This window comes from Leptodactylus fuscus, chromosome 3 (genome assembly GCF_031893055.1).
Source record: "Leptodactylus fuscus isolate aLepFus1 chromosome 3, aLepFus1.hap2, whole genome shotgun sequence".
In the NCBI taxonomy this organism is placed as follows: domain Eukaryota; kingdom Metazoa; phylum Chordata; class Amphibia; order Anura; family Leptodactylidae; genus Leptodactylus; species Leptodactylus fuscus.
The window spans coordinates 67,339,688-67,354,558 of NC_134267.1; the positions used below are offsets into that span (position 1 = coordinate 67,339,688).

General features: G+C 41.8%; 1 protein-coding gene across 3 annotated transcripts in view; it reads right to left on the reverse strand.

The window, feature by feature from the left end:
* TRIM67 (tripartite motif containing 67) overlaps nucleotides 1-14,871 on the reverse strand; it is a 72,202-nt gene that overhangs the window by 25,238 nt on the left and 32,093 nt on the right. For 2 of the 3 annotated variants that reach the window (XM_075267694.1, XM_075267692.1), the window contains exons 3-5: nucleotides 11,152-11,274; nucleotides 9,219-9,329; nucleotides 1,723-1,876 (exon numbers count right to left, since the gene is read on the reverse strand). In XM_075267694.1, coding sequence (XP_075123795.1) covers nucleotides 1,723-1,876; nucleotides 9,219-9,329; nucleotides 11,152-11,274 — 388 coding nt within the window. Of the gene's footprint in view, nucleotides 1-1,716; nucleotides 1,877-9,218; nucleotides 9,330-11,151; nucleotides 11,275-14,871 lie in introns of all 3 variants that reach the window. The other variant, XM_075267693.1, reaches the window with a different exon arrangement.

Below are 14,871 nucleotides of genomic sequence, written 5' to 3' on the forward strand. Positions count from 1 at the left end.
CTCCATCAGTTTGTAGACATTGTAATTTATAAGAACTGATGGACTTTTGGTAAACTTTTTCTTTTCAAAATGTGGCGAATGGTTTTTTTTGCCAAAAATGTCAATAAAGAGGTTGTCCAGTCATTTTTTTTTTAATTATTTATTCATGTTTCCAGTGCCATCAGCTTCATTCAGTATATAGGTCCCCAATGAAATCCCATTTGTGTGAGGAAACTGCTGTAGACAATCACAGACCTCAGTGGTGACTTCTTCACAAATGGCACATGACTGCTGTGACATGCTGTTTGTGAAGAGGTCACCACAGAAGCCTGCGATTGGCTGCAGCAGTTACCTGGTGCAAACAGAACAGAGACCTAAATATGGAGCTGCCACCAATGAAAGCAGAGGCCCAAGGAGAGGCGAGTTTTTTTTATGTTGATGGACCAACTAGCAGCAATATTACATCATTTTATAAAATGAAATGGACAACTTTGACCAAGCAAGAAATCAGCAGCACACATTACAATAAATGTACTCTGGGATAGAAAGTTATTATTGCCTTTCACAAAACCAATAAGAGAAAAAGTGATGCCACCATACATTTAGCATAGGTGAGGTTGGCATACCAATGGCAGAAGGCGCTGAATAACCAGAGAGCATCAGACCTCCGAACCACTAGGAGGCATTCCACTCACTATTCCTCTGAATTACAGATTACAATGAAACTCCACTTTTATTTAACTCTGGGTATATAGTCAGCTAATATTTCCAGAAAATCCAACTGTCAGCTATTGGTGAAACTGTTATGTTTCTTAATTGTCTCTATTTAATACTATTAGGGGGTAACCATGAAGCTTCAGGATCGCCCTTCTCAGTAAAACAGGAATACCAAAATGTAGGAAAAGTACTAAGTGCTCATGTGTTTATTTAGGAACTGAAAACAGATACTGAGCCAAAATAAAATCTCAGTACTCCTCCATTAATCTGTCTCTATGATCCTATTTCTGTGTAATTAGAACTGAGAACTAGAAAAAGAAACCTAGTCTCTATGTCTCAAGAGCTTACCTTCTCTTCTGTAAGATAACTGGCTGTAGCAGGAGACCCTCCTTCTGTATACTCATTGCAAATAGCTTATTAATCCATGCCCCATTTCTAAGCCCCACACTTCAGTCTCCAGTTGAAGATGGAGCATATTATTATGTTACCCCCTTTGCAAGATTTCTACAAGATTGTTTTGTAGAACATGCTGCAGACCAGACTGACAACCTGACAACTCTATTTCTTGTTCACACTTATGATTCTTTCTTAGGTTCAGCATTGTGTATTGCATGTAAACAGAATAAAATATGGTTACAATAAATTCCGTCAGCAGGTTTTGGAATTGCTGACAATATAAACTATAGGTGAAGCTTCATCTTCACATCTGAAACTATGGTACTTATCAGTTGCTGCTAGTTACAAGTTAATATTTTAGTCTTTTGGAAGTGAAATCCTTCCAGTCATCTGAAGATGGTAATATTTGAAGTTAGGAGTTAACAATGAAAAAATATCCGTTCACACGGAATCTATATATAGTACAATGTCAGTAAAGTTCTCTGAGCCTCTATTTAACATGTCAATCATTCGATATCTTCAGTCCCCCCAAACTTCTCTTCAGTCTCCCGCCATAGGTTTCCATATTTTTATCTCACTTGTATACAGTGAAAATCACACAGCAAATAAGAACTGGGAGCTCACCCTTACATTTCATCTGAATAAAGTCCAGCTGGTGAATCGCCTGCAGCAGAGGGTCACTGTCCAACGTGAGCTCAAATTCAGGAGAGACTTTTGGTTCCAGTGCTCCTTTAACCCATTGTTCCTGGGAGCCTTGCACGCGCTTTATCAAAGCATCTGAAATCTTTAGAACAGCAAATGCAGCAGAATGAAACATATAAAATAATCATCTTAACTACAGTTATTCAGATATTTGGATATATCTTGTAAGAATTATGGCTCTGTAGTAAGAAATTTGCCCATTGGCTAAATAAATGTGAAATAAACTGTTTTCCCAACTGTACAACATTTCAATTTATTTAGATTCATTATCATTATTAATATTACTATTATACAAGTAAGCTAAATAAATCAAAATAGCTGTGTGTAATTTAGTCTCAGTATAAATACACCTGCTCTGTGAAGGCCTCAGTGGTTTGTTAGAGAACACTAGTGAACAAACAGCATCATGAAGACCAAGGAACTCACCAGACAGGTCAGATATAAAGTTGTGGAGAAGTTTAAAGAAGAGTTAGGTTATAAAACATATCCCAAGCTTTGAACATTCCAAGGAGCATTGTTCAATCAATCATCCAAAAATGGAAAAAGTATTCTACATCTGCAAACCTACCAAGACATGGCCATCCAACTAAACTAACAGATCAAGCAAGGAGAGCACTGGTCAGAGAAGCAACCAAGAGGCCCATGGTCACTCTGGAGGAGCTGCAGAAACCCACAGCTCAGTGGGAGAATCTGTCCACAAGACAACAATAAGTCGTGTACTCCACAAATCTGGCCTTTATGGAAGAGTGGCAAGAAGAAAACCATTGTTGAATGGTTTGCAGTTTGCCACAAGCAATATAGGGGACACAGCAAACATGGAAGAAGGTGCTCTGGTCAGATGAGACCAAAGTTGAACTTTTTTGGGTTCCCTTTAATCTCTGCACGTTTGTCTGTCCCACATCTTCTTAAGTCACTTCCGTCCTACATTCACTGCTGGATATTCAGTTCTCTGGTGCTTAAGCACTTGATCCTGTACCTGCTTGTGTTTTTGTGTTTGACCTTCTGGCTCCATTACCAGACCACTTCTCTGCCTGCTGATTCTGACACTACACTCCTCTCCGTTACGACCCCTGCTTGCCTCCTAGGCTCCTCTCCATTGATACCGACTTTGATATCACTCTGATCTCACGTTCCCAAAAGGATCTGTCGACAATTCTCCTGCCTTATCCTTCTGTACTGCACTGACCTCTCGTTACTGACTGGACTGACAACCACGTGATTAACTCTGCCATCTTGCCTGGGGTTGTTCCTGCTCTCCTGCTTAAATGGACATTTACAGGCCTTCATTCAGCTCCAACTCAGCTCTGGTGAGTGTTTTTATCTTCTGGACCTGCTGTTACTGGTGGTGTGCCAAGCGTGCTGTGCCCTCACAGTTGCTGCTAACTTTAGCTGAAGGAATATGCCAAATCCATCCCCAACACTAGGAGCTCTGGTGAAGACGTCCGGAGGCCAGACTTGGCTCTGTGGTTGGCGCAGTATGCTCAGAGCGGTTTTGACCATTGTTCTAAGCGGTACCTGGTACCTGGTAACAGTCTATCTGAAGTTAAGAACTGTGTTAGCTCAGAATACTCAGGTTTTCTTTTCTAACTTCAGGCAGTGTTGTCTCTACATAGAAGTAATTGTTTCATATTTCTAGTGTACTTCAAGGGGTTTTCTGGGGGGGCTGTCCTAGTTGTGCAGATCCCCACTGATCCAGTAGCAATGATGTCACAATGACTACTCCAGCCGAGTACCAGGCTCAGCAATGACATGTGAGTGTATGACACGTGACTGCTGAGGACAGTCATTGTCTGCAGCAGTGGCAGATTAACTGATCAGCACTGGATCACCAGGACACATAACAGGCGAGTTATGGCTATTTATTCATTTTTGTTTCAAAGGTGTTCATTGAATGAGAACAGGATAAAAGCCAAAGGATAATCATAGCATTACATTACCAGGATCACGGGTTATCAATCTCTGCCATCTCATGTCAAACATAGACAATGAGCAATTTAGAAGAAAAAAGGAGGGGAATGTTAAATCTTAGATGCCGCATTCAGGGGTTACAATTGTAGACATTATGACAAGCCTTTTATCAAAGTGTGCTTAGATATTAGATATGGTAGTGTTAATCTTCATAAACAACATAACAGAGTCATAATGACTTCTGAGACTGAAAGATTAGGCGTTCTGCATTTGGACACTATATGGATTCTGGCGAAAATTAGGATATATTGAAGCAATTTGTAAGGGGAATATTGGAGGCCTGACAGTTTAAAACCTAGCAGAAAATGGGTTCCATAACTGACTGGCTCACAAGTCTCTGGATCATCCTGTGAACAGACAACCATAAGTGCCTAACAAAAGTTCACCAAATATGGAGGTGTCCCCATTAGTTTGACACCTGCCGAAACACAACAGGGTAGTCATGGGATATATCAGATGTAACTTAGCTAGGACAAAAAAGGAAGCAATTACTAATGAGCAGAATACAATGTTTGGTAAAAATTTAAAAAATGTTTGTATATGGTGTTCTCACTACCCAACTTCCGTATCTGATATACCATGTTTAGATGCTGATGGGTCTTCAATTTGGACTTCAGCATTTTGTCAGCTTTGTTGGTGTATTTATAGAACTTGGCCTGGGTCCATTGAACTATTTTTTTCCTTTCTATGAGTAAGAACAGCATCAAGTTATAATTGAGTGTCCTTAATTCTTTTCATCAAGTATCTGGAGGGATGTTGCTGGTTAGCTGATTCTGAAGAAGTCTAAATTCCAAATGTGGAGCTTTAGCAAGCACAAGGAAGGGCTACAAAATAGCCTACGTCCTCAGGATTGGGTCAGAGTAGAGGGGAAAAGGAACGGTGAATCGTGAATTTTGCACCAACACCGAGAGGTCCCGGCTGGGATCTTGACAGCAGACCTCCAGACCCTGGTATAGCGAAGAGACGACCACTGCAGCAAAGGGGAGCATGCAGTGTTCAGCAATTCCACCTTATCTCTGCTGTGACCAACCGTTCAAAAGAAGTGGGTAGGGATCTAGAGGAGCGCAGTCTGCGAGGCAACAACAGTGACCAGACCAGGAGCATTGCATTTTACACTGTTCCATGCCAATGGACAAGTTTTGAAATATCTCAGACAACCCCTTAAAAGTACCTGTATATAGATTGCTTGCTATTTCTCGGCATTGTAGGCGCCATAAAACAAGCTACCGGATGGACTAAAATTATTCCTCGTGGATTTAAAAAGAACAATAATATGTGTAGCCATTGCATTACAAAGGGATAAACGTTCCATCACATGCAGAGGGTTTCAAATTTGTAATAGAATTTCCCCACAATATGTCTCATTACCATTGTACTGTAATTTGTTAAAGATTTTCAATGAATATTCTGCAACAAAACTGCCACATTTAAAAGCGTCCTAAGACAACACAATGTTCTAAAGACAAGTAGACAACCATTAATTTCCGCTTTTGCATTTTTTACAAGTCTTCAGTTTTATCCTTCCAACTACTCTTAAGATGCTTCAGAACGTTAATAGGATTGAATAGGGAATCAATCCACTTTGTTTCATTGTCTTAGAAATCCATGTCTTCATTTCCAACACTATGACCTCACTTGCCCTTTTTGGATATCTCAGGTTTATGAAATAGAGATGATGTAATTGATGTGGTGATAGGTAACTTGTATTTTATGTCTAAGTGCTTATTGACTTTCTTGGTATATGTGGCCATTTCTCTACAGCCCAAAGGGTTAATCTTTAATTCAGAGCTTAAAGGGGTATTCCCATCACGCTTGTTCACCAACCTACAGGCTGTCTGCTCTGTTCACTTCCTGGTTTTATCGGCACATTGGTGGGCGGGGTTTCACTTGCTCTGCTATCTGCTATGTTTGCAGTCAGTAATGAGGGATTGGTTGTAAATGAATGACCACAGTATGAAGCTGGTGTAGAAGCTGATGTAGCAGAGCTGGATTTGAGTCAGCTTGCATTACATACAGAGGTAACAGACTCCCTATCTCAGCCCTTATCAGCCAAATTCAATTAAACCGACTGATAAGAGCTAAGAAATCCCTGAGCTCTCAGCTCCCACCTCCCCTATCTGAGGAGCTCCGTTGGTTGTCTGTGGTAGAGACATACACAGCTCAGAGCTGCTGCCGAGCACTCAGCCCCTCCCTCCCCCCCTGAGAGAAGACAGCTACATCACTTGGGGGCTGAGTAGATAAACCCGTGGTCTGGGGCCCGTGGTCATAGAAACACATGTGAACAATGAAGTGAATAAATTAAGATAGCGGGCATTTTCAGACACAGGGATACCTAACATGCATGTGTTTCACAGTATTTAACTACTTTTATGGGTGTTCTAGGGAAAGGGGGGTGATTTGAATTTTTAATACTTTAAAAAAAAATTATATATATTTTTTTACTCATTTATTTATTTTTTTATTTTTTTATTTTTTTGCATCTATTAGACCCCCTACGGGTCTTGAACCCCAGGGAGTCTGATCACTAATGCAATGCATTACAATGCTAATGCATTGCAATATATTGCATAAGATCGCCATTTCTTTTGCAGCCTGCAAAAGCAAATCACAACAAACAGATCTGGGAACCTTTACAAGGCTCCCAGCTGTCCTGCCAATGTGACGTCGGCTCTGGAGCTTGCTCCAGGTGCCAGTGATCACCGGCAAAATGGTGGCGCCCATGCGGAGGGCATTAGCGCTGGTTGTCTACTGTGTAAAACAGTAGACGCATGGTGGCTATGGCAGCTGCCCGACTCCCAGGTGGCAGCCATAGTTAAACACCCAGCATGCGCCGTAGTATTACGGCAGATGTCGGGAAGGGGTTAAAATTTGACAAAGTGTTGAATTTTTTCAACTGAAACCATGTACACAAAGTAAACTTTTTACTACTTTAGGCTGGCCCTAACATGACGTAAACGCTGCAGTTCGTCCATGGTGGAAACGCCGCGCAAAAAAACATGGCGTTTTACAGTCACAGCAAAGTGGATGGGATTCTAGTAAATCCCATCCCCACTTTGCATTAAGATACGCGCTGCAGACACGTGGCGGTTTTCAAAAGCGTCACAATTTTGGAAATCGCAGCTTGTCAATTATACCTATGGAAATGTCAAAATTTTTCCTATAGGTATAATTCAAGCAGAAAGTCTGCAGAGGAAAACTAGGGGAATTTTCTGTCTGTGGTTCTTTCCACAGACCTTTTTCATTGCAGGACGCCATGTCGGGCCTTAGCTTTAGACCAGGGGTCTCAAACTCGCGGCCCGCGGGACAATAGTTTGCGGCCCCGGCGGACCCCTTCCCGACATCCGCCGTAATAGTACGGCGCATGCCGGGTGTGCTTTAAGCAGTAGACAACCGGTGTTAATGTCTCCGATCGGTCTCTGGACCAATCGGAGGCATTAACCCCTCCGGCGCCACACCATTTTCCCGGCGGCGCATGGGCGCCGCAATTTTGCTGGTGATCGACGGCGCCTGGAGCAAGCTCCAGTGCCGACGTCACATTGCCATGACAGCTGAGAGCCTTGTTAAAGGCTCCCGGCCGGTCTGCAATCTCTTTCTTTTGCAGGCTGGTCTATGCAGCCTGCAAAAGAAATGATGATTTATTGCAATGCATTAGCATTGTAATGTATTGCATTAGTGATCAGACCCCTTGGGGTTCAGCACCCCTAGGGGGTCTAATAAATGCAAAAAAAGAAAATTAAAAAAAGTAAAAAAAAAAATTAAAAAATTTAAAAAGTATTGAAAATTCAAATCACCCCCCTTTCCCTAGAACACATATAAAAGTAGTTAAATAGTGTGAAACACATACATGTTAGGTATCCCCATGTCCGAAATCGCCTGCTCTACAAATCTATAAAAATATTTTTCCTGTTCGGTAAACGCCGTAGCGGGAAAAATAGTCAAAAGTGCCAAACCGCCATTTTTTCACTGTTTTGATTCTGATAAAAATTTGAATAAAAAGTGATCAAAGCAATAGCATTTCCCGAAAATGGTAGAACTAAAAAGTACACCCGGCCCCGCAAAAAAAGACGCCCTATGCATCCCCGTACATGGACGTATAAAAAAGTTATGGGTGTCAGAATATGACTTTTAGGGAAAAAAAATTTGGGAAAAACCTGATGCGGCCCAGCCTCACCCAGACTTTACCTCTAGCTGCCCCCGGGGTAAATTGAGTTTGAGACCCCTGCTTTAGACTATCAAATTTCAGGTTTAGTATAACAATTGTGTCCTTACATGGTTTAAGGGACTGTTTTTGTTTGAATCAAGTCATTCCCATAAAGCACTGATGCACTGCAACCAGTTCACACTGTCTGTAAAACAGTTATTGATCTATAACAGTACTCATATATATTGGTCTGTGTATCTAGAACAGTATTCATGTATATTGGTCTATGTATCTACAACAGAACTCATGTATATTGGTCTATGTATCTACAACAGAACTCATGTATATTGGTCTATGTATCTACAACAGAACTCATATATATTGGTCTATGTATCTATAACAGTACTCATATATATTGGTCTATGTATCTATAACAGTACTCATATATATTGGTCTATGTATCTATAACAGTACTCATATATATTGGTCTATGTATCTATAACAGTACTCATATACAGTATATTGGTCTGTGTATCTAGAACAGTATTCATGTATATTGGTCTATGTATCTACAACAGAACTCATGTATATTGGTCTATGTATGTACAACAGTGCACATATATATTGGTCTATGTATCTACAACAGTATATATATATATATATATATATATATATATATATATATATATATATTACATTTTTAAGGGAAGATATTGAGGTAGGTGTAGCCAAATTTGCAGGGGAGGGCCAATAGGCCAATCTCTTTATGCTCCACAAATGCTGCAGTTGCTTTTTTCCCATGGCTCCTAAAGAGTTAAACAGGCATGATCTGTGGTTTTTACTGTTAATTGCATGGGCACAGAAAATGTGCCTCCGTGATCATCATGATGTAACCAGGGGTGTAGCTATAAGGAGTACAGAGTTAGCAATTGCTTCAAGGCCCTGGAGCGTCAGGAGGCCCAAAGGACTCTGCAGACCATATGAGGACACTTAGTATAGATAGCACATGGTAAATGGAAGACCTGATAGATATCTGTATTACTTGTGGATTAAACTATATTTGTCATGTTGCTATAATGTATGGCAAACCATCAAGTATAGTTAAGGTATAGTGTTAAGGGCTTAAACATATATTTTTTGTGATTATTTTCATGTTATAGCAGTACTACCATTTAGGAAACTGCAAAACTAACACACATAAGAAGATACAGTCCAATTCATCAACATCTGAAATATCAAACATCTGCATAGAATCAGCCTATATACCAAATGACAGCCACATATGCTTCCTTATATTACTTTATTACTATATTACCTGTAAAAAGCCGGAGGGATCATTTTCTTTGATTACTTCAAGGCAATATTCCATTAGCCCTGTTGACTGGCGCAGTTTCAATGTACAGTGATTTATCTGGTCCCAGACAACCTAGAAAAAAAAACCTGCACATTTTAGCTAATCCCCTTTGGTAAGGATTAGGATATCTTCCTGGTGTAGCTATAGAGTTGCAGCCTGCTGTCGTAGGAAAAACATGTTTCAATGTCACGTGCCTGTCGGTGACTGTGCAATTCATTTCTGACTTCACATGTACACCGCACTCTTTTTAATTGTTGCAGCGTGACATATTGACAGTTTTACCGTTCTGAGTTGTCACTTGACAATTTTAGCATTAGTGTACAACAATGGCTTATGATAATTCCTCCTCTAACATAATTACTTCTATGTTTTGCTGAGCATTACAACAGCTCAACCAGGTAACTCGCTCTATAAAATATGAACATTAATAGAAATCTGTACACTACTGTCAGTGTAACAGAGGATGTAGTTGTCTATTCAGGAGACTTTTTACCCTGTAAGGACCCTTTCACACGGGACAAAATGGTGCTGTTTATGGCGCCGAATTTACCGCACTTAGAAAAAAGCGAGCGGCACCAATTGTAATCAATGAAAAGTGCTTTTTTACACACAGTAAATTTGGCACCATAAACAGCGCCATTTTGCTCCGTGTGAAAGGGCCCTTAAAGTGGTTATTTCAGGTTTTAAAATTGATGGTCTATCTATGGTGGTTTCCTACAAAAATATCACTACAAAGATTTAGCAATAAATCCTACTAGATTGAACGGATATCAAAGATTGTAACTCATTAAAATGGATGACCAGGATCATAAAATGAAATTCACACAGCAGAGGAGGGCTAGAAAATAAAAACATATTCACACTTATCTGTATCCTCCATTACATGCCAACAGAGCGACAGCAGTGACAGCCACTACAGCAAAGAAACAGAGGCAAGAATGCATGTAAGTATGAATGCAATTTTATTTTTTAGCCCTCTTTTGTTGCCCGAACTGAAGGGAGTCTATCAATAGATTTAGCCAAATTTTCCTAACGATATGTTTGAATAGCTTTTAGAAATCTTTCTTTATCTGTTCTTCAGCACCATTTTTGAAATAAAGACTTTATTCTTGTATGCAAATTCTGTGCTTGGAGCACAGCACCGTCATTTCCAGTATTCTGCTTCCTCCTGCTGTTATACGCCCCTTCATGTGAAGGCATCCTCCTCTTCTTACTCTTCTCTTCATGCGCTGTACAGCAGGGCTGCTGCTGATGCATCGAAGTATAAGAAGAGGAGGATGCCTTCACTTGAAGGGTGTGTAACAGCAGGAGGAAGCAGAATACTAGGGATGACGGTGCCGTGCTCTGTGCACAGAATTTGCATATAAAAACGGTACTGAAGAAAAGAAAGGTAGGGCTAGAATGGCCTTTGTAAAGACGATTCTAACATGTCGTTAGGGAAATTTGGCTAAATGGAATGACAGACTTCCTTTAATTTTATGATCCTGGACAACCCCTTTAAGTCTAAAGTCCCACACTGTGGAAACACAGCTTTTTTTGTTGCATATTGAGAGCCATAGCAAAGAATGGTTACAAAAGGAATGGAAATATATGGCTACTACTGGCTTTGGCTCTACAAACTGCAGTAAAATCTGCAACAAAAAAAGCTGTGTTTCTGCAACATAGGGCCTCAGCCTAAACGTCAGGTTAAAATCTGCTATATCTGTACAACTCTGATTAATTCAATGCTGATCCTATATACACCACATACCCAGCAAACAATTATCATGTGTTGGGCCAACTCTATTACTAAAATCAAAGTAATTAAAGTTATATTGTTATTGGAATCACGTATACCATTATCCTAAAATGTTTCTTTATTGCCCTTGTGCAAAGCTAGAATATTGCTCCTCACCTTGAATTTATGTTCTCGCTCTTTTGTGACTTTGGTGAGCAACTTTGCCTTTTGTCGATTTAATGCATCTACTAAAGCATCACATTGAGCAACCAAGCATGCTTCATATTCCAGTCCATTTTCCTAAAAATAAATAAATAAATAAATCATGTGTAAAATGTTAACTACATTGAAAATCAAAATTTATAACATTTTCTATAAATATGTTTAGATTTGTATGTATACATGAAAATTGCTAAAAACAGTTTAAGGCCAGGGCCCCAAGTTACTAAAACGCTGCATTTTACATTACCTGCAAAGTGAATGAGATTCTGACTAATCCCATCCACACATTACAGAAAAAAATCTGCTGTGGGAAAGCTGCGTTTTCAAAAATGAATCTGTTTCAAAAACACCCAACAATTCTAGGCGCCCACCCATCATAAATTGTGGGTATACGATTGCATGTTTATCAGTAATTTCTACCTGTACAGCCTTCATCATATATCACTCGGGCTTATCTGTATCCTGCAGTAAACCACTATGTACTGTGAACCATGTTGGAGTGATCCAACAGGATATGGCCAATGTAACGACTGAAAAAGCCATAAGGAGATCCACTGATCACTGGGGCCCCATGTAATTGCCTGGATTGTTTTATGGCCAAATCCACTCCTGGTCACAATTATAGACAAACACAATGTAACTAAACTAATAGTACATATACTATTCATGTCTTTTATTGAGCACATTACAGGGTGTCAACCACCACTAGTAATAGTTTCAAAACACTTTTAGGCTAAGGCTCCACGCAGCTAATTGCAGCAAAGAAACCGCTGTGGGAAGAAGTCCACTGAGTTTTTCCTCTGCAGACTTTCTGCCCCTATTATACCTATATGGAAAACATATAGTTTCCTGCAATGTGTGCAGGTATTGTAAAATGCAGTGTTTTCGCAACGTGGGACCCTGGACCTCATGTTGTTATAGAGGCTGTACTGTAGGTAGTGAACATGTCTTTTCACATCAATGTACAGTCTTGCATCACCTACTATCTGGTAAGTATGGACTTTGTTCTGTGATATAATTTTATCAATGTCTCTTTTAATGTGAACTGGTAGAACCACCAAATGGACCAATCCACATGTTAAAAATATCCAAGTGTGCTGCAATTGGCTAAAAAATCAGTTCGCTATCATTTTTAGGGAGTTGAGCTACTTGGCGTACCTGGGACAAGGCAATGTCTGCCCAGCACCGCACCTCTAATGAGGCGAGGTCAGGAGCCCACCTCGGGCAGCGGACCGGGCAAATTTTTTTCTTTTTACTTTTTTAAATTTGAATCAGCGAAGGAGAGCTGCCGCTCTCCTTGTGCTGATTCAGACGTCTACGTATCAGCGTAGGCGGCGTCATCACGCCGTCTATGCTGATACACAGACGTCTGCCAGGATAAGAAGATGCGGCGGCAGCGGGAGCAGCATCAGCATTGAGGTCGGTAAGTATGAGAACTTTATGCTTGTTTGTTTTATAATAGGCCGCTACCTGCAGGAAGTGGCCTATTTACCAACCTTCCCGGTCCTGCTCACTGCCGCCCCCACTTCCCCTTCTATTATAGGTCGCAGCGGGCGGTAGTGAATAGGACCGGGCCCAGCCCGCGATCCCACTATCGCTATTATTGTTACTGCTATCACAGGATTTGGGCCTATATGGTAATATCTCAGACAACGTGACGTCTGGGCATTACCACGTAGGCCCGAAGCCAGCTAGGATTAACATCGGATCCCATAGAGCTAAGTAACATTGTTTATTATGTTCCCTCACCTCTAGAGATGAGCGAACAGTGTTCTATCGAACACATGTTCGATCGGATATCAGGGTGTTCGCCATGTTCGAATCGAATCGAACACCACGTGGTAAAGTGCGCCAAAATTCGATTCCCCTCCCACCTTCCCTGGCGCCTTTTTTGCACCAATAACAGCGCAGGGGAGGTGGGACAGGAACTACGACACTGGGGGCATTGAAAAAAATTGGAAAAAGTCATTGGCTGCCGAAATCAGGTGACCTCCATTTTAGACGAATAGTGGATTTCAAATCCGGGTCATATGAGAATGTGAACTTTGTGACTATGAGACAGGGATAGCTGTACAGGCAGGGATAGCTAGGGATAACCTTTATTTAGGGGGGAATGTTATTAAAAATAACTTTTTGGGGCTCTATCGGGTGTGTAATTGTGATTTTTGTGAGATAAACTTTTTCCCATAGGGATGCATTGGCCAGCGCTGATTGGCCGAATTCCGTACTCTGGCCAATCAGTGCTGGCCAATGCATTCTATTAGCTTGATGAAGCAGAGTGTGCACAAGGGTTCAAGCGCACCCTCGGCTCTGATGTAGCAGAGCCGAGGCTGCACAAGGGTTCAAGCGCACCCTCGGCTCTGATGTAGGAGAGCCGAGGGTGCACTTGAACCCTTGTGCACCCTCAGCTCTGCTACATCAGAGCCGAGGGTGCGCTTGAACCCTTGTGCACACTCTGCTTCATCAAGCTAATACAATGCATTGGCCAGCGCTGATTGGCCAATGTATTCTATTAGCCTGATGAAGTAGAGCTGAATGTGTGTGCTAAGCACACACATTCAGCTCTACTTCATCGGGCTAATAGAATGCATTGGCCAGCGCTGATTTGCCAGAGTACGGAACTCGACCAATCAGCGCTGGCTCTGCTGGAGGAGGCGGAGTCTAAGATCGCTCCACACCAGTCTCCATTCAGGTCCGACCTTAGACTCCGCCTCCTCCGGCAGAGCCAGCGCTGATTGGCCGAATTCCGTACTCTGGCCAATCAGCACTGGCTAATGCATTGTATTGGCTTGATGAAGCAGTGCTGAATGTGTGTGCTTAGCACACACATTCAGCTCTACTTCATCGGGCTAATAGAATGCATTGGCCAGCGCTGATTGGCCGAATTCCGTACTCTGGCCAATCAGCACTGGCTAATGCATTGTATTGGCTTGATGAAGCAGTGCTGAATGTGTGTGCTTAGCACACACATTCAGCTCTACTTCATCGGGCTAATAGAATGCATTGGCCAATCAGCGCTGGCCAATGCATTCTATTAGCGTGAACTGAGTTTGCACAGGGGTTCTAGTGCACCCTCGGCTCTGCTACATCAGATTGCTACATCTGATGTAGCAGTGCCGAGTGTGCATCAGATGTGTAGTTGAGCAAAACTGACTCAGCACTGCTAAGTCTGCATTCGCATAGGAATGCATTGGCCAGCCTTCGGCCAATCAGCGCTGGCTCTGCCGGAGGAGGCGGAGTCTAAGGTCGGACCTGAATGGAGACTGGTGTGGAGCTATCTTAGACTCCGCCTCCTCCAGCAGAGCCAGCGCTGATTGGTCGAGTTCCGTACTCTGGCCAATCAGCACTGGCCAATGCATTTCTATGGGGAAAAGTTAGCTTGCGAAAATCGCAAACTGACAGGGATTTCCATGAAATAAAGTGACTTTTATGCCCCCAGACATGCTTCCGCTGCTGTCCCAGTGTCATTCCAGGGTGTTGGTATCATTTCCTGGGGTGTCATAGTGGACTTGGTGACCCTCCAGACACGAATTTGGGTTTCCCCCTTAACGAGTTTATGTTCCCCATAGACTATAATGGGGTTCGAAACCCATTCGAACACTCGAACAGTGAGCGGCTGTTCGAATCGAATTTCGAACCTCGAACATTTTAGTGTTCGCTCATCTCTACTCACCT